Raw genomic sequence first — 18,230 nt, forward strand, 5'->3', positions numbered from 1 at the left:
CCCCCNCCCCCCGCCCCGCCCCCTCCTCGAGCTAGGCGGCCCGGGCTGTTGAATACTCAAGGACTTCGTTTATTATCTTGCGAGATACACGGCATTTCATACCCCCTTGCATTACTGGACACTGGTACTCCTAGAACACTGTCCATATCTCCTGTCTCTATCTCCGTCTCCGTTTTCCATTCTCACGTTCAGTTTAAATTCCCGATTCCCAATTCCCAATTCCTACTCCAGTTCCAGTTCCAGTTCCAGTTGATTCCCTGCTCTTTTCTTGCGCATGTCGATAGATCAGCTTGTAGCTATAGTTCAACGTACACAGACTGTCCGTCGCTAGCTGTGGTGGACAAACAGACACGAACCGTCCGATGCAAACGAGTCTGTATATGCATATGCATGACAGTTATCTTACACTCTATAACCCCTCATCCCCCACCTCCCGTTCGATCACAGTGCACGTCCATGTCCCAGGCTCAGGCTCAGGAACGCAAGACAACGAACAACGAACAAGGTTCAATCAAGCTCGATCACTTCCCTCTTTCCCGTCAAGCTCCTCCCTTTCCCCTTCCACTTCTCGCCTTCTTCCGGCTTCTTCTCTCCCTGCCCCGCCCCACCCGCACCCGCGGCCGCAGTCCCAGCAGGGGCAAGGGGGGGCCGATCACCTCTCGGCCTCCGGCCGCTCAACGTCTGCCCCTGACCCTGGAACGTCTGCTCCTGCTCTGCCGCCGCAGGCGCAGTTTGTGTGCTCTCAGCCACTGGGCGCAGGGGAGTGACCGGGAAGCCGAAGAAGAGTTTTCCAAAGGGGAGGTTGAGCGCTGCTGGGACTTTGCGTTCCGCGTCCACGGTATCTGACGTCATGAGCTTCGGTTTGCTATTTTTAAAAAGGCATAATGAGCATGAGCATAAGTTGGTTGCGAGATAGAGGACGTACTCAGTTCGGATGATCCTGCTGAATTCGTCTACTTCCTGAATCTTCCGTCCGGACTTTCCCTTCCCCTTCGTCCGCCTTCCATTCAGCGCCTGCCCCACACCCTTGAACGCCTCGAACCCCGCTGCCTCAGCCACAGTCTCCTGCTTGCCAGTATCGATCCCCAGCTTGCTGGCCATCGTAGGCACCGGCTTGGGCGCCGGACGCTCGGGCTCGACGTAGCCCTTCGGCGGAGCGAACTCTACGCTCAGATCGACATCGATGATGTTTATCGCTTGCCCTAGGGGCTGGACTTCCATCACCAGCAGCTCGAACGTCAGCCCGTTATAGGCAATCTCGATGATGTCCCCCATCGTTAGTGCGGAGTAGTTGCGGAAGGACTGTTCGAGCACGGCTTTGGGCTCGGAGACGTCGAGAAAGTCGACTGTCTGCGCTTGGAGCTTCACTAACGTGCCTTTGGGTAGCACTGCACCCGTAATACGAATCGCGTCCCCCTCGGCTAGCCGGAGAGTCTTCATCATCCAGTAGGGAAGGTAGACACAGCCTTCGTCGGCGATAAACTCGAGTACGCCGGAGTGGGTGGTCGCGGCCGAGTTGGAGGGATTCCGGAGCTGGAACATCCAGGGAGCTTCGATATCCAGTCTTGTGAGGCTTGCCAGCGCCGAGGGGGGCATGATGACTGTTTCCTTATCAATCATGTTCTTCAGGTGCATAAGGTGATCACTCACTCTTCCCTCCGTAGCTCACGTTAGCCCGCTCCTTCTGGTTCAGCATCGCAACCGAGTAAGCCCTAAAGTACTCGTCGAACGCCCGAGCAGGGGGTCGGGGCATGCTCCCCCCCGCAGCCCAGGGCGGCATAGGCATCAGCCCTCCGTTCATCCCTGCCAGCTGGGCTAGAACACTGGGAAATCCGCCTTGGAAAGTGCCGGGATTTGGCGGCGGTGCGTGGTCGTCTTCGTCCGAGTCGAATCCGTTGTTATAGTTCTGGAGGATGTGTAAGCATTATGATGTATGGTAGAAGTTAGACTTACCATGATTATCTACTAGTTGATTGGTATTATACACAGATGATGGTAGAGAAGCAAGAGACGATGAGTAGATGAGCAAAGGCCAGAATAAGTGGCCGCCTCCCGTGGAATGTGTAGCGACTTCAGCACAAACGACGCGTCATGGCTGCTTTCCTTATTTGGGGTTGCCTCCGTTTAGTCATAAGCGGAACCAATTCCGCGAAAAGTAACGCGTCCTCCGCGAGCAAGGCGTCTGAGGAGCTCAGTACCGCGGAGTCTCTCGTTTCTGTTCTTACCTCTCTCATTTGTGACGTACTCTTAAAAGATGGCTACTGCTGTACCAGGTCCTTCACCAGCGGCCAAGTTGCCTGCTCGTGTTGGCGGGGCGAACTCAAGTTTCAGGGACAAGAGCAAGCCGATGGAGGTTAGGCTCAGTAACATGACTGCAGCCAAAGGTATGTTCTTACACAATATGCTAGTCAATATGATTGCTGATGTAAGTTTGATAGCCATCGGCGATGCTGTACGGACGTCGCTTGGACCAAAGGGCATGGACAAGATGATCCAAACCTCAGGGGGCGAAGTCATCGTCACGAACGACGGAGCCACCATCCTCTCACACCTAGCTGTACTCCATCCCGCGGCAAAGATGCTCGTCGACCTCTCACACGCACAAGATATTGAGGCTGGCGACGGGACGACATCCGTGGTCGTGCTGTGTGGATCGTTCCTCAACGCTGCGGAAAAACTGCTCGAGAAGGGCATCCACCCAACGATCATTGCGGAGAGCTTCTTGCGGGCGAGCCAAAAGGCGGTCGAGTACCTAACGGAGATCTCGACACCGGTGGATATGAAAGACCGAAATTCTCTTCTCCGAGCGGCGGCGACTTCTCTGAATTCTAAAGTGCGTACTTTGACATCTCCGACTCAAAAGACTTTAACACGTGGTTAGATTGTTTCACAATACTCCTCCATCCTTTCTCCTATCGCCGTCTCCGCCGTCACCCGCCTCATCACCCCCACCTCGTCCAACGTTGATCTCCGTGATATTCGGATCGTCAAGAAGGTTGGCGGCACCATTGAGGACACCGAGCTCGTAGAAGGTGTCGTCCTGAACCAGAATGCGATCACTTCACAGTCCGGACCCACACGCATGGAGAAGGCAAAGATTGGTTTGATTCAGTTCCAGCTATCTTCACCCAAACCGGACATGGACAACCAGATTGTGGTGAATGATTACCGTCAGATGGACCGTATCCTCAAGGAGGAGCGGCAGTACATACTCAATCTTTGCAAGAAGATCAAGAAAGCGGGGTGCAACGTTCTCCTCATCCAGAAGTCGATCTTGCGTGATGCAGTGACGGACATGTCCCTGCATTTCTTGGCCAAGCTCAAGATCATGGTAGTGAAGGATGTGGAGCGGGACGAGGTTGAGTGGCTCGCCAAGAGCCTGGGATGCAAGCCTGTGGCAGATGTGGAGCAGTTCACGGAGGACAAGTTGGGCACTGCGGATCTTGTGGAAGAAAACGAACACGCCGGTGCCAAGGTTATCAAGATTACCGGGATCAAGGGAGGTGGGAAGACGGTCTCCGTTCTCTGCATGGGTGCGAACAACGTTGTACTGGAGGAGAGCGAGCGGTCGTATGTCCCAGATTTTCTTTCCCAAAGTCCTCTGCTGAGCGGTTCTATTTGCTGTAGACTACACGATGCACTCTGCGTGGTGCGTTGCCTGGTCAAGAAGCGCGCTCTGATCGCGGGTGGAGGCGCACCTGAGATCCACGTCTCACGACAGCTCGCCCAATATGCACAGACCCTCAAAGGCATGGAAGCCTATTGCTTCACGGCATACGCCGAAGCACTCGAGGTCATTCCCACGACACTGGCGGAGAACGCGGGTCTGAATCCGATTGCGATCGTCACGGAGCTCCGAAACAGGCATGCTCTCGGAGAGGTTAACGCAGGGATCAACGTGAGAAAGGGACTGATCAGCAACATCCTAGAAGAGGACGTTGTGCAGCCGTTGTTGGTATCGACGAGTGCGATCGAGCTGTCAACGGAAACGGCAGCGTTGCTATTAAAGGTGGACGACTTCCATCTTACACGGTGATCATATGATCACTGGCAGAGCTGTAGTGCGGTTACGCAGAGCAAGTCATTTAATATGCGATTGGGTCTTGATATAGAGTTGTTGTGTTTGGGGCTACTTGCGGGGTAGAATATCCTGGAGATCGTTGCCACCTCAGCCTCCTGTGGATCAGCGGAGCGTCTGCCCCACACAGTTCCAACCGAGACCAACCCCCGCACCTGGGGGCCTGACAGAAAGACCACGTGGTATCCCCTGGCTCTGTTCACAATTTTCCACCCATTCAGAAGCTCTCCGAAATTAATGAAGCCCGAAAAGGCAGGTGGAGTAGCTTCACGGAACCAAGTGTTTCCGTTTGTCCGTTTAAGCTTCTTTGACCGTAACCCTACCCCTCGGTTCCCGACCCTTATACTGCATCCAGTCCGACTGCAATGCATTGGTCAAATTATCATGTCGGCTGGTAGTGAATTGCAGGGGGAAAAAACCAGATCATATCTTGAGCGTGTAGCATGTTCTGGCGTGAAGCTGACCTCATCGGTCAGAAGTCTCAGACCGAGCCACGCGGAGAATAGAAATCAACAGATCAGGAAACTATGTAGCACTGTCAACCCCAACATTATTACCCCGCAGGTGGAGGCACACTACCCCAGACTCTCCGTGAGACAAGTCACGTTTTGTTAGGTGGTGCCCTTGTGACGCCTCCTAATGGTGAACAGGTTCGCTCTGATCCAGATAACTGCAATTTAGCCAGAATCTTGCGCGGAACCCTTGCCGTTTTGTCGCGTACGGTTGGGTCTGGTCGGTTTTGCAACGCGAAAGTGGAGAGGCAGGGTTGTGTGCTCTTAGAGACACTCAAGCAAGATAATCCACGCCGTTCCTACGGTCGCATCGAGTTAGGAACTGTCCCTGCCAATGTTGCATGTCAGATCACCAAGCCTTCAAGTTTTGTGGTGAGAAGGAAGAGATCATAGATCATACAGGGGGCTTCGACAATCTCGCAAGTCGCACATCACCCGGTCACATTTCTCTCTCTTTGTATTCCATACACAAAGTCATACAACTACGTCCTTCCTGTCCGTACATATCTCTCATCGGCCAAATGCCGGATGCCAAAGGCCAATTTGTAAGTCTGCTACCCCGTCCCAATGAGGGACATCTCCGCCCAATGCCGTAACAACGCGTCCTTCACTTCGCTTTACTTTCTTCTTCGGGTCAAACACGTCAACCACCGAGGAAAAGAGATGAAAATCGATCGATCGAGAACAAGGGAGGAGGAGGGGAACGGGGCGCCAGCTCCTAAGAGCAGCTCGTGCGCACACAGGGCAGCACTTCCCCTCTGATATCAAAGAGGCAGGCAACGCGTAGTCGCCTCCGGTGACGCAGAGCCCAAAGCTCACCAGCGCCAAATTACACTCGTACACTTTCTCGCTGGGTTGTCAAGGCCTCTCAGGCCGGGCTCAAGGCGCATGTTGCATCCCATATTCCCTCGCGACGAAAAGCATCCTTCTAAGGTCTGTGCCCACAAACCGATTTGGCACAGCCTGGTCATCGTTCCTCATCCCCGCAGTAGCCTGATCATCTTGCTCGTCGTCCACGTTCGCGCCTACACTTGCAGGGTCCTGTGCAGCAATATGCGCGCGGATGATGCTTATAAGCATTTGGGCGAACCAGTAGTAGGGCGAAGCGTGGTTGACAAGCGCGTATTGCGGGCTCTGGTTAGAGCTCAGGTTGCTCAACGTTGTGCCTGTTGCCCCCCCGCCGGGAGTAGTCGGTGTAGCAGTGCTGTTGGAGGATGAACGATGAGGCGGAGCAGGCCTGGGGTCGAGCGGCGATGGGAGAGGCTCGTCCAAGTCCAACCCTTCCGGAAGGTCCGAATACCTCGCGGTCGCCGTCGTGAAAGGATGTGGGCAGAGCCTATCTGCTGACCAGCGTTTTTTCCACTATTCCAAGCAATCAGCGTCTTTCTCCACTTGATAATAGTGAAGCTCACTCTCTGCAACGCCGACTGGTACGCCTCCAGCACCTCAGGCTCATTCCACCATTTCCCACTGGTCATACCCTCCAAAGCCCAGCGCTTCGTCACCGGCCCACCCGCCTTCTCTCCTTCCCCGAGAGTCATCAACCCCCTTACAAGCGTAAGTATGACGATTATCCTCGCGAATGGTCCCATCTCCGTGAACTTGGCGTCGTCCGCTGCGCTCGTGCCTGCACTTTCGTCGCCCAGAGGGGAGTGGGACGCTACCGGCCGGAGAACGTCTTTCATCGCTTGATCTAGGGAGACGCCCTGGGCTGAATGGTGCACTGTCATCCCTACGCCCCACTCACGCGCGCTCTGCGCCTGCCAGAGGAGGTCAGGCGCAGGCAGCGGGATATGCGCCACATGATTAGGGTGTACGATAGCCGGGATCGAGCTCTCGAGTGAAGACAGCGTATCGAGGATATACACCAGGAATGCTGCGCGCCGATAAGTCTCAGAGAGGATCCAGTCTTTCCATTTCCGCTCGAGGGCGGCATCGTTCCCCGGCTCGAGAAGCCATGTGATGTGTTCACACGAGTAGGCAGCATTTGATGCATGCTCGGCGGTGGCGACGAAGAGCCCTGCTTGGCGGGCGATGGTGACAATCGTGCCGAGGAACAAGTGGCCTACCAACCTACACAACGCGCATCAGTACTCGGTTCGACTTCAAGCAAAAAGCTGGACTGACCGATCACAATCATCCCCGCTCATCAAGCTAGGCGCGTTGTACAGCATCAACGCCTGCACGACGGCGAGCATCTCGAGCCTAGTCATCCCCCTCTTCTGCTTGTGGAAGTTCCGCACCAACATATCCGCTTTCTCAATCCTCACCTGGGGCATGATCTCCTGGCCCCAGGAAGCGACTTCGTTGAAGTCTGGCTTGTGTGGTCGGACGGACATCACACCTCCCACACCGCCGACGGAGCATATAGCGAACGCGAGAGGACCAGGAAGGGAGGCAAGGCGGAACGTAGGCTCGTGCACGAAAGGAAGGTGGACAAGCATCCCGTTCAAGCTCCTGCTAGCAAGGGAGCAGAGGATGCTCAGTCGAGGCAATTTCCACCGAGGCACTTGGTAGCAGTAGGCAAAGAATCCTGGTGGAACATAGAACCTGTCTGTCGGGTCCCGGTTGCATACGCCGCGAATGAGCTCCATGCGCGACCCGTCGATCTTGAGCATTGTCTGCTCTGCTAGGAAGGCGTCGCGGTCTCTGGAAGAGGTGCCCTGGAGATATGCAGCAACGGCTGCTTGCTGCGTATCTGGTGAAGGGGCGGAGTGGGCGGCTGCGGCTTGCGCATTGACGGCAGCTTGAGCTTGAGCGATTTGTTCCTGCTGATGCTGTAATGGGAGCTCCCCGGTTCCGGCAAGGGGATCGTGGTCGCTCGCCTCACCAGCAGAGAGCTCGACATCCGACATGCATACATCTTCGTATCCTCCCGAAAGGACAGCTTCCAGCGGCACACCCGCACCATCATTGGGCGACGTACCTGGCGGAGGGGAGATGCTTACGCTTGTCGGAGGGCTGGTGGCGAGCGCTGGATCGGAGAGCAAAGATGGAGAAGGAAATAGATTGGTCGATCCTGGCGAGTGCGAACTCGTACTTTGTGCAGATCCCATCGCTGCCGCCGCAGCGATGGCGTTCCCCGCACCCTGACCAAAGCCCGCTGCATCTGCCCAACTCTGCGCTGAACTGACATAGCGATTCGCATTCGTCGTCGTGCGGAAACCATACTCATCTTGCTCATACTCTCCACTGGCGCCAGTACCGTATCGTAGGCCATTAGCGCTGAACGCTTCGGGCCATATATGCTGCAGTACTTCGGGGGAAATGCTGCCTGATGCTATTGCAGCTGCGGGCGAAGAGAGCTGAAAGGGGGGGACGAGAGGAAAGGAGTTTGAGTGCAGGATGCCTTCGAGTGGACTTGGGAGGTCGGGACTTAGAGTCGGACCTGAACTAGCCGTGACTCCGCTCGACTGGGAGGTCACTGGTTGAACCTGGGTGTTCACTCCTAGCGGGGGGAGAGGCGGTGACACCCGCGAGTTGGAGGAAGAAGAGCCATTCGTCGTCGCACGCCTTCTCCTGCGTGGAGCGGTGGGAGAAGTAGGGGATGGAACAGGGGGGGTCCCCGTGCCGCTAGTGTTGTGTGTCTGCACGGGGGGCAGAGTGGGGTCGTCCGGATGCTGCCTACGTCGATGACGAAGGAGTACGTCAGACCGCGCAAACTCCTTTGCACATTTGGGACATTTGAAGGGGCGGATGTCCTGGTCTGCATATATGCGTGTAAGTAGTGTAAGTACATGAGAGGAATAGACACACGTTTCCTCTCGTGTCGCTTGAGGTACTCTAAGCGTGAGTAGTTGCTCCCACACAACCGGCATTCGTACTTTGTTGCAGGATCCCCAGGAGCGCACATCGTTGTATTCGTAATACGTTGTTGAGAGCGTACAATAAGTACTGCTGTAATGAATGATCGATTCGACGTGGTGGATTACTTCAAACCAGAGAGGTGAAGCGTTCTCGACGGACGGAAGGGGGGGGGAGGATGAGGGAAGTGGAGGCATCCCGCGCAGGAGAGGGCGGTTATTATGTACTCGCCTCACTTTGGGTCCCTGCCAGCATGCTTTCACAACTCAGACATACAAGCACCACTCTACACCACACATTATTATTAGTCTCCCCTTCCAGGACCCCGGAAAGGCAGGCCGAGACACCCAGACCCATTCCCTCCAGACCCCGCAGGGACAGCATGAGACCAGCCCCGGGTGCTGACCCTTTTCCAGTCCAGGTGGAGGCAGCCTCTCCTCTCTCGGACGCGGGGAAACTGTACGCGTGCTCCTTATAGTTACAGACGAGCTCGACTTGGCTGCTCCCTGCCTAGAAACCTGCCTTAGTATCCTGGAACCTAGAACCTAGAACTTGAACCTAGAACTGGTCGGTCGTCGTCAACCATTTTACAGGGCGTAAGACGCCAAGCACACGCTGCTCAGCTGATCAAGCACACTCGACCCCACTCTATCTAGTTGCTAGCTACATAAATACTGGATCTGAGACTGAAGAACTGGATCTGAGACTATGAGCACTGGGAGGGCTGAAAGTGTGGATATGAGAACATGAGTTGGAGCAGGACAGCGCTGGCATCTGATGATAAGCTCCAACTCCAACTCCTGCGTAAGCGACCGCTCGCCCGGATCTCACCCTGCAAACACCGACAACGCCGATGAAGACCAAACAAAGGCCGACAAGCAGCAATCAAATTTATAACGTTCTACCGTCGAACATGTACTCCCAATATAACCGTCCACTATCCTGCCCTTGACCTGCCAGATCTCGCACATCGCCGACACCGAGATAGCATACCCTCTCAGAATATCCCCCCTCCGACCTCAGGTACTTGCCCAAAGAGAGGGTTGACGTAAGACCTCGTTGCCCTGAGTGAGCTGTACACAAGAGGACGTAACTCGCTGTCCCTTCTGCGAACCTGCGAGCCCGAACTCCCCACCTCGGGGCAGAATCAGGCATCCGGCGGACCTCCCGTACTTCTCTTCCACTTCTTCAAACGACCCACACCTGCCTTTTTCGAACAGTGCTGCCGCAACATCTCCCCGAGCGCCGATGCTTAAATGGCAAATGCAAGTATATTGCGTTGCGCATGTTGCGGGAGGGCTGCTCTATTCGGGGTTGCGTGTTTGGAAGAACACCTCAGAATATGAGCTTTATTTATTAACCTAAGAACAGCGCATCACATCAGATTGGCGTCCCTAAATATTCAGAATCGAGTCCCTCATAACCCCTCATATGCTGGCCCGAAACGCCTCAATCCCTCAAAACCTACCAGCCAACAAATCCTCGCCCAAACCTTCGCTGAACGCCGCCGCCCCTTCCTAGTTCGGCATTCCGCCCACCTCTCTCTATTTAGGTTCAAGACTCAGATCTCGAGCTTGCCAGGAATGTTGATTCAGAAGAGAGTTACTGAGTCCATAGTCCTTCTGACTTATCTCTTCTGGAGGCATTCTCTACCTTGTGAAGGACTTCGTCCGTCCTCTCTTCCGGAGACTCGCGGTACCTTCAGTTGTTCCGCCACTATGGGTCTGGTCGTTCGCATTCGCACCCCGCATCCCCGCCCCAACCCCAGCCTAACAACCAATGAACCAAGCCTCATACGCACGACTCTGGGGTCTTTTCCCGCTTAATCAACCCGGATCTCAGATAAACTTTCTCCAGGTCATGCGGTCCGACGCGCGACAACGTGTTCCGACCCCGACAACAGCACATGTCAGTTCTATTCGCATTCATTCCCGACGTGTGATGTGATAGAATCGCTGGTACGAGGGCGGGCCGCCCCTCCACGCCGCCGCCTGTCTTCGCATCGATTCTATCCTGTCACCCACAGCCAATTACGCTCCCCATCACCAGGATGAGGTAAACTGAATCCCCCTCAAGCTCAAGGCCAGGGCCACGGGTCTGGTCCGGTGCGCCCGTCCCCGGATTCGCGGCAAGCCTATCGGGAGCAATTCATCTCCCCGCACCGGCGCTCCTATTCAGTTTCTCTCTCAGTCTTTCAGTGGTCGAAACACGGGAGCTGAGGAGCCTCAGGGGCGAAAATCGCGCACTTTGTTTCATTTTGACTTACAGCACGGGACCCACGCACGGATTGGCTTGCCAGGTCCCCTCCTTCCCTCGGAGCCTTCTTGCCCGGCCGCGGCACGCGGGCGCTGGGGGAGACAAGGTCTCATGACGCCCTGGCCTGTTCTTGAATCTGTTTCTGAGAATGTTCTGTATGTACTAGCTCGGATGGGTCTGTGGGTCTCATTCCGGCGGGATTCTGATGTTGACCAGGGCCTGGGTCGGCAGTCTCCCTTGATTCGAGCCTTCCGGTCGGCATCCATCTTCTGCAGCTTGACGTTGTCGGCGGTCGGGCATCATCTCCCCGACAGAATCGAGCTGCCAGTCCGGTTCACAACGTACCTCTATTTGCAATCAAAGAAATCCGTCGCCCTCCACGATAGTTCTCTGCATCTTTATCGGCAGCACGAGCGTGTGACCACACTCCTTGCCTACCTCTCCCACGAAAGTCTATTCCCAATCAGGCCAAAGTTCCAAACCCAACCAACACTTCCCATCTTCGTCGTTCCACGTGTTCCGAGCCCGCCGCGCTCCATCATTGGCCAGCCACGTCGGCACGCCGCCCTGAGGCCTCCACCGCCGGTCTATCAATTATCGATTGCCTCCGTACGACAGGCTTATTTCTTATAATGTTCGCACGCTGCGAACACCTCAGGGGCGAAATTGACGCACCCTATAGCTCCGTCGTTCGTTGCTGTTTCTTTGGGGATGCTGATGACGTTACTTCCAGAGACGAAGTCGATGGGGCAACATGGTTCGCCGGGTCCAGGTGCAACAAGTCCGGTGCTGCAACCCATTGCTTTCCAAAGCCGTGTTCTAGGCTCAACAGGTCGCAGCCACCAAAGACAGGGTCGGCTCTGATGGCTAGCCTCGGTCCTCTACGGATTCCGGGCCCTGGCCCGACTTTCGGTGAGGGAAACGGGTGGAGGTTGAGGAAAATCCGCTATTCCTCCGGACCTGCGCCCACAGAGGCTCGGGTTCGACCACTATTGGTGCTTGGTCTAAATCGAAAGTCGAATGCAGCTCAGACGGTCTGAACGATGAAGGCCCGTTTCTAGGTCTCTTTGATTCCCCGGGTATGTTGTCGGGAGCTCTGGCTCAGCCAGCCAAACTACAACTTTCTAATGATCGCATGCAGGTATTCTAAAAAATATAATGCTACAAATTTCCTTCATTTTGTTGCTCCCCCCCAGTCTAGTCGTACGTCCCGTCAGAGACCCTGCCGTGTTCATCAATCACGACTCTCATCCCATCAAATGCCGGTCGGATCCATGCTCTTTCCTTTCCTTCCTCGATGCCCTTTCTTCCCATCTCGATCGCTCTCTCGCACCGTCTTCTCTCGCCTTCGCTGCCTGTCCACTCCGTAAAGTCCTCCAGCTCTTTCTCGTCCGACACGCGCTCGCACACCCTCAACCATCCCCTGTGACTGATCCATTTGCCTTGGCCGCCGCACATGAACCCAGTCAGGTAGTTCTTCTCCGTTCCAAGTTCGTGGGCAGCCCGTACAGCCTCGGTAATCCCGAAATGGCTCGTGTGGTTCTCCGGTCTGAGGCAGTCGAGTACGCTCACACGTGGCTTTGTCTCCTCTGGAAGAGACGCCAGGTGGCTGAATAGAGATGGGGGAATAAGGGAAACGTCGGATATGTATAGGATGTTGGGGAGCAGGAAGGCGAATGCGATATAGGGTTGGGGTATCACAGGTGACGGTGGTCGAGAACGGGGAAAGTAGCCGGAGGTGAACACGACAGGCGGCGTCGGGGAAGATGAGAGAGCTTGGGACGGAAATGGGAACGTTTGAGTACTGGAACTCCGGGATAAAGGGGGTGAAAGGGGTGGAGTCATCGGGAATGGGTTTTCTATGACAGGGCTGAAGTACCGGCCGTGATGAACTGAACGGTTGGTTAGCTGGGACCTGGAACAGCAGCATAATGTGGTACCTGGGAGCGGCGTGATGTTCACACCTTGAACGTCGAACTCTACGAACTCGGAAATAATATTCCACTGGAATTCCGGCACCTTCTCAAGTCAGTACATCGCCTCTTTCTGCAAGATAAGAACTTACAGAACCCCCACCAGTCGCCATGCCCTTGTTCACGAGATACGGAAATGTTCGCTCGACTTCATCGAACGTCTTCTGGGAAAGGTAGATATCGACATGATCTTGCATGGTTCCATCCAATGTCCAGCCTTGTAATAATACTGAGTGGGGTTATTTTCTACGGTGCAAAGAGGACTAACATCGCAGGTCGTCTAAGCCGTTCATCGCATCAGCATGAGCGTGGGAAAGTACAACAGCATCTATCTTCCGCAAACCATGCTTCGGGAACCATTCTAATGCCGCAGCGACGAATGACTTTCCAGCATCTATGACAATGGTCCTGGAAGGCTTCTGTTAACCACCAACAGAGAAACAGAGGAGAGCCAAGAACGCACACCTGCGACCCATCGTCCTGCGTAACACGAAGTACAGCGCCAGTATTCCGTCTTCTGTTCTTCAGCGCCTCCTTCGGCTCCGCATGGTCCCACGGGTTCGCTCCCTGATGGCAGGCCTCGCACCTCCCTTCTTCGTCATCATCGTATTCCTCAGGGGGTAGGGTGAGACAAGAGATATTAGGAAGGCAAGAAGAGGCGCCAGTGCCGTGGAAAATGAGCTCGGTGCGCATATTGTAGCGCACCCCCGGGTGGCCGCCTGAAGGAGAGGACTGGTGGGAGGAAAGCGAGCGCTCGGTGGTCTCTTCCAGGAAACACCCCTTTTGTACAATGGCGCGACGATGAGCCCATGGCGGGGAGTGGGCTATGGCAGACGCGAATCGCCCCTAGTAATTACATTCGCGGCGATGATTGCGACATGCCGCCAGCCGGCATCCCGGTTGTATGGCCGGAGGTTGTAGGGCGTACAGGTTTTCCTTTCATGTGCAAAGGTGGAGGACCCTTAGGTCTCACTCACTATTGCGACGATTGGTGAGCACAGGGATGATCAAACAGATACTCGGAGATTGCCGAAGCCTTATTCTTGGCTGATTAAAAGGCAAGGATCGAACCGTGATTAAACAGTAGGAGCAAGCATCGAGGATCGACGTCATGGAGAAGCTGGGCGATCCTAGTACAGATAAGAGCCGGGCGCCGGACGACCAAGGAAGGCGTCTACCGAGCCTCCTATACCCCAGAGATAAGGATGTTGGAATTCCGCTGCATATTCCTTCTCATTTGCCACTTCGCCAAGCATTTTCATTGAAGAAGAGAAGCATGAAGTGTTGTGATGATCGATGGCATCCACGATGGTAGGAGCCGCCCAGCATGTGCTGATGAACCTTGCAGATGTGTACCAGATGGGCACCAGATTACGACAGCCTTTGCTGACTATTCATGCATGACCAGTTCTGATGTGATGACGGGGAACATCGCCGATGTTGAACAACGAGCTGTTTAAAAAGAAGTTTTGAGTTTGCAGATAGTGATGCATTAGAATGTTGGAAGCTTGTTTTGGGTCCGTACATCGGCGGATGCTGATCTCCAATCTCTGATCTCTTCCTCTGCCTAATCGAGTACTCTCAACGATACATCGTTTGTCACGATATTAATATTTCTCTATTCCCATGGTACAGGTCACATGAATGCGGTCTGTACATGGAGATAGACGTGAAACCTTTGGCATACTCCATGATCAACCCAGGGTGAAGGTTTATCCAAGGTTTTACCCGTGCCCTTGATCACCAGGCGGCTGCGACAACTCCGCGAAGAAATAACATATATCCGACAATATTGGTGTCGTCTTCAACAATGATCCAGTGTGGTGTTCTCCTCAGCCTTGACAGCCAGCATGCCGTGGACACCGCCCAACCCTCCTCGTTAGTGATCCGCCTCAGTCCGCAATGACCACTGACACGATCTGTAGGTGACTTTGTCTACAAGACTGCGTCTGGGGTGCCAATCCGCCTCTCGCTCTACCTACCTTCTTCGGCACACCCAAAGCCAGCAGCTGGATTTCCCGTCATCATATGGTTCCACCCCGGTTCATGGGTCGACGGGTCCCGAGGTGACATCTCCCGTGTGCAGGTCGCGACCGCACTCGATGCAGGGTGGGCGTTCGTCAGTGCAGACTATAGGCTAGCACCACAGGTTAGGGTGCCGGATCAGCTGGAAGACGCGAAGGATGCGATTGCATGGGTGAGAGCGAGGAATCTGGAGGGCGTGGATGCGTTGAAATTAGTCGTCGCAGGGAGCAGTGCTGGTTCGTGTTATTCATGTGCTTGGTTCGAACTTTTTATTGATCGATCATGTCCCAGGCGGCCTTATTGCACTCCTCGCTGCACATCAGCTCGCAAAACCCCCACTGGCTATGTACGCCGTCTATCCGGGGTGTGACCTCACCCTGCCCGGCATGTCCCAGAAAGTACAATTCCCCGCACCGATCGCTTGGGAGGATGTGAAAGGTTACCTAGACCCGTCCGGGCCGGTGATCTCCAATTCCCCGGGCGATGTGGACTTCGCAACCTTCACCCCTCGTGGCCGTACACGCGCAGCATTCTACCTCTCCCAGGAAGGGAACGCGGTCGAGTATATCCTCCCTCCTGGGGAAGAGCCAGCGCCCTACGATGCGAAGAAACAGCTCAAACCATGGAGTAGGATTGTGATTATCCACGGGACGAGTGATAAGATGGTCCCGTATGAGGTGTCTACCCAGCTGGTGAATGCGCTGAAGGAAGGAGGGAACGAGCATCTGTTGATCACTACGGAGGGAGATCATGGGTTTGATTTGGGGGTTGACCCAGAGGATGCGGAGGGACGGAAGCCGTTTGAGCAGGCGGTGGAATGGCTCGGGAAGTTTCTTTGAGAAGAAAGTAAGAGCTAGATTGTAGCGATGTGCTCGTATACTTTGGCGATTTAACAATGAAGTTGAATAAGAGAAAGCATTTACAGAGGTTGGAAATTGTATCTGCCCGATGGCGTGGTCAGTATGTGCATAGCACCGAACCCACATAGCAAAACCCTGAGGCGACATTGAAAGTGCGGGACCAGACGAATTTTTGGGCGCTATTTCACTCATCCTGCCAGACCTGTATATCTTCCAAACAAAAAGATGTCAAGACCAGAACACATAGCGCCGCCTGAGATAGTGCGTGACCATGAATGGAAAACCATGGGATAGCCTGCTGATTCTTTTGTAGTATTACGGCGATGCCGAAGCACGGAAATACACCGAGAAGTAAACTTTGTCGATCTTCTCTCAAACATATCTAAGTCATTGCATAGCTCGCGTATCCAATCCATCCAATCTGCCATGACACTTCGTGCTCTGGAGCTGCTTGCTCTTCCCCCGGATGAGCCAGCGTTCCTACTCGATATCGGATGCGGCAGCGGGTTGAGTGGGGAGATACTCGACGAAGAGGGGTATAACTGGGTCGGGGTGGATATTGCCCCTAGCATGCTTGGTCTGTCCAGCTATTATCAGTGGAATGAGAACGCATTAACTCGATGAGCAGAAGTAGCGCTCGAGAGAGAGGTAGAGGGCGACCTCTTTCTGCAAGATATTGGACAGGGCTTCGGTTTTCGCCCAGGCACGTTCGACGGCGCCATCTCCATCTCCGTCATCCAATGGCTCTGCAACGCCGACGTGTCCTTCCACTCCCCACCCAAGCGTCTGCAGCAGTTCTTTTCCACTCTATATGCGAGCCTCGTTCGTGGTGCACGTGCTGTACTCCAGTTCTACCCGCAGAGTGATGACCAGGTGACGATGATCACCAGCATTGCGATGCGGTGTGGGTTCGAGGGCGGGCTGGTGGTGGATTACCCGAACAGTACGAAAGCGAAGAAGTACTTCTTGTGCTTGTTTGCTGGCTCTCCGGTTGCTGCAGAGGGAAAGAAAGCGAAGGTTGAGTTGCCCATGGGGCTACAAGGGGAGGGCGAGAAGGCGATCGCTTATGAGCGAAGGAGGGGGTTGGAGAAGAGGGGCAGAAGGAAAACGGACAAGAAGGGTGTTCATGATAAGGAGTGGATCTTGCGGAAGAAAGAGGTGAGTCATGCATATGCGGACGGTATTCGTTTGGTCTAACCCTCCCATCTGTAGCTGTATCGCCAGCGGGGCAAGGCAGAAGTACCAAGAGACTCCAAGTACACTGGCCGCCGACGCAAGTTTGCTTTCTAGATGGGTTCATATTTACCATATCTCCCTGTTTAGCATAATGGTTCTGTACACTGTACCCGCACATATTGCTATACCAGCCTCGATAGTCGTTTAATTCTTGGGAAGACATCCTGGCTACTCCGGCACTATAAACACTACTAATTGCAACGCATGTAACATGATACGGCCACACGACGAAGCATAAGAACGACGATGTTGGGCGATCATTGAGGGGGATGAGGGAGATGGTGTTGAGAGTGATAAACTGAGTAAGAAGAGGGGATACAGGGATAAGGAAGCAGGGTAGGAACAGCCGCGGAGACACGTCTAGATGATATCGTCGTCATCCTCTGGGAGGGGTTGAGCAGCAGCCTATAGAACAAAGCGTGAACAGGGATCTCCATTCGTGAGGACGGATAGCACTTACACTCTTGAGCTGCTCCTCGTATTGAGCCATCAGCTGCTGGTCGACCTGGACTTCAGGAGGAGCCAGAGCCGGAGCAGCAACGAACTCAAGGGCGGGGTTGCCAACCAGCTTGCGAGCAAGCCAAAGGAACGGCTTCTCGAAGTTGTAGTTTGATTTCGCCGAGATCTCGAAGTATTGAATGTTCTTCTTTCGGTGGAAGGTCACAGCACCGGTCTTCACCTTCCGTTCCTGCAAGTGACATGGGATCAGCAAGAAATAAGGAAATTTCAAACGGCAAACGCACCTTAACGTCCACTTTATTCCCACAAAGAACAATGGGGATCTTCTCGCACACACGCTCCAAATCACGGTACCAATTGGGCACGTTCTTGTAGGTGATGCGAGACGTGACGTCGAACATGATGATACCGCACTGGCCCTGGATGTAATACCCATCTCGGAGACCACCGAACTTCTCCTGACCAGCGGTATCCCAAACATTGAAGCAGATCGTACCGAAGGAGGTGGTAAATTGAAGTGGGTGAACTTCAACACCGAGGGTTGCTAAAATCCGGTAAGCGGCACCATTCGCAATATTCGATCTCATCAACACAAACCAATGTACTTCTTCTCGAACTCGCCAGTCAAGTGACGCTGTTTTGAGTCATCAATAGGCGCCTCGCGAAGCCGTGGTTAAATGCGCATACCTTGACGAAGGTCGTCTTGCCGGTACCACCATCGCCGACTATGCAGACATAATTGAATCATGGAACAGCACATACACACAGGTGGAAAAACGACGCATGGACCAATGAATGAAGAAGGAAATAGATCGGTCAGCGGAAGTTGCACGCGACGAAACTGCAGGTTACGTACCGAGAACGAGCTTGAAGGTGGGGATCTGAGGGGGAGCAGCAGCAGCTTCAGTAGCCATGGTGTATAGCGCTCGTAATGAGAAAAGAGAAATTGAGAGATGAAAGTCGTAAAAGAGGAGACAGGTGGTGGTTGACGAGCAAGAGCGTACGATACACGCTCTTCAAGGACGAC

The 18,230-nt window shown here is 54.2% G+C and overlaps 7 protein-coding genes across 7 annotated transcripts; 3 read left to right on the forward strand and 4 right to left on the reverse strand.

The window, feature by feature from the left end:
- Nucleotides 1-507: 507 nt before the first annotated feature.
- Nucleotides 508-1,753, reverse strand: DACRYDRAFT_46014 (UFD1-domain-containing protein; the record flags this gene model as incomplete). Its single annotated transcript, XM_040774679.1, has 3 exons — nt 508-865; nt 926-1,601; nt 1,651-1,753. 3 exons carry the CDS (start codon nt 1,751-1,753, stop codon nt 508-510), a joined length of 1,137 nt encoding a protein of 378 aa, XP_040632178.1.
- Nucleotides 1,754-2,176: 423 nt separating this feature from the next.
- On the forward strand, nt 2,177-4,101 carry DACRYDRAFT_19838 (t-complex protein 1 delta subunit). The gene is made up of 4 exons (XM_040771677.1): nt 2,177-2,384; nt 2,439-2,833; nt 2,882-3,570; nt 3,628-4,101. Exons 1-4 carry the CDS (start codon nt 2,255-2,257, stop codon nt 4,034-4,036), a joined length of 1,623 nt encoding a protein of 540 aa, XP_040632179.1. The 5' UTR covers nt 2,177-2,254; the 3' UTR covers nt 4,037-4,101.
- Nucleotides 4,102-5,091: 990 nt separating this feature from the next.
- On the reverse strand, nt 5,092-8,519 carry DACRYDRAFT_92666 (uncharacterized protein). Its single transcript, XM_040777098.1, has 4 exons — nt 8,347-8,519; nt 6,718-8,296; nt 6,003-6,663; nt 5,092-5,952 (listed from the first exon to the last, which is right to left on the reverse strand). The coding sequence occupies exons 1-4, from the start codon at nt 8,441-8,443 to the stop codon at nt 5,470-5,472; spliced, it is 2,820 nt and encodes a 939-aa protein (XP_040632180.1). The 5' UTR covers nt 8,444-8,519; the 3' UTR covers nt 5,092-5,469.
- A 2,813-nt stretch (nt 8,520-11,332) lies between these two features.
- On the reverse strand, nt 11,333-13,348 carry DACRYDRAFT_19840 (uncharacterized protein). Its single transcript, XM_040771678.1, has 6 exons — nt 13,087-13,348; nt 12,892-13,031; nt 12,716-12,840; nt 12,591-12,669; nt 11,792-12,542; nt 11,333-11,729 (listed from the first exon to the last, which is right to left on the reverse strand). Exons 1-5 carry the CDS (start codon nt 13,314-13,316, stop codon nt 11,848-11,850), a joined length of 1,269 nt encoding a protein of 422 aa, XP_040632181.1. The 5' UTR covers nt 13,317-13,348; the 3' UTR covers nt 11,333-11,729; nt 11,792-11,847.
- A 1,100-nt stretch (nt 13,349-14,448) lies between these two features.
- On the forward strand, nt 14,449-15,528 carry DACRYDRAFT_19841 (alpha/beta-hydrolase). The gene is made up of 3 exons (XM_040771679.1): nt 14,449-14,501; nt 14,549-14,884; nt 14,940-15,528. The coding sequence occupies exons 1-3, from the start codon at nt 14,474-14,476 to the stop codon at nt 15,485-15,487; spliced, it is 912 nt and encodes a 303-aa protein (XP_040632182.1). The 5' UTR covers nt 14,449-14,473; the 3' UTR covers nt 15,488-15,528.
- A 205-nt stretch (nt 15,529-15,733) lies between these two features.
- Nucleotides 15,734-16,798, forward strand: DACRYDRAFT_46471 (S-adenosyl-L-methionine-dependent methyltransferase; the record flags this gene model as incomplete). Its single annotated transcript, XM_040774706.1, has 5 exons — nt 15,734-15,769; nt 15,822-15,859; nt 15,907-16,085; nt 16,134-16,666; nt 16,721-16,798. 5 exons carry the CDS (start codon nt 15,734-15,736, stop codon nt 16,796-16,798), a joined length of 864 nt encoding a protein of 287 aa, XP_040632183.1.
- A 79-nt stretch (nt 16,799-16,877) lies between these two features.
- DACRYDRAFT_19843 (GTP-binding nuclear protein RAN) lies at nt 16,878-18,212 on the reverse strand. The gene is made up of 6 exons (XM_040771680.1): nt 18,060-18,212; nt 17,891-17,928; nt 17,801-17,837; nt 17,488-17,747; nt 17,205-17,432; nt 16,878-17,149 (listed from the first exon to the last, which is right to left on the reverse strand). Exons 1-6 carry the CDS (start codon nt 18,115-18,117, stop codon nt 17,105-17,107), a joined length of 666 nt encoding a protein of 221 aa, XP_040632184.1. The 5' UTR covers nt 18,118-18,212; the 3' UTR covers nt 16,878-17,104.
- Between the last annotated feature and the right edge of the window lie 18 nt (nt 18,213-18,230).

This window comes from Dacryopinax primogenitus, assembly GCF_000292625.1.
Source record: "Dacryopinax primogenitus strain DJM-731 SS1 chromosome Unknown DACRYscaffold_2, whole genome shotgun sequence".
NCBI classification, from domain to species: domain Eukaryota; kingdom Fungi; phylum Basidiomycota; class Dacrymycetes; order Dacrymycetales; family Dacrymycetaceae; genus Dacryopinax; species Dacryopinax primogenitus.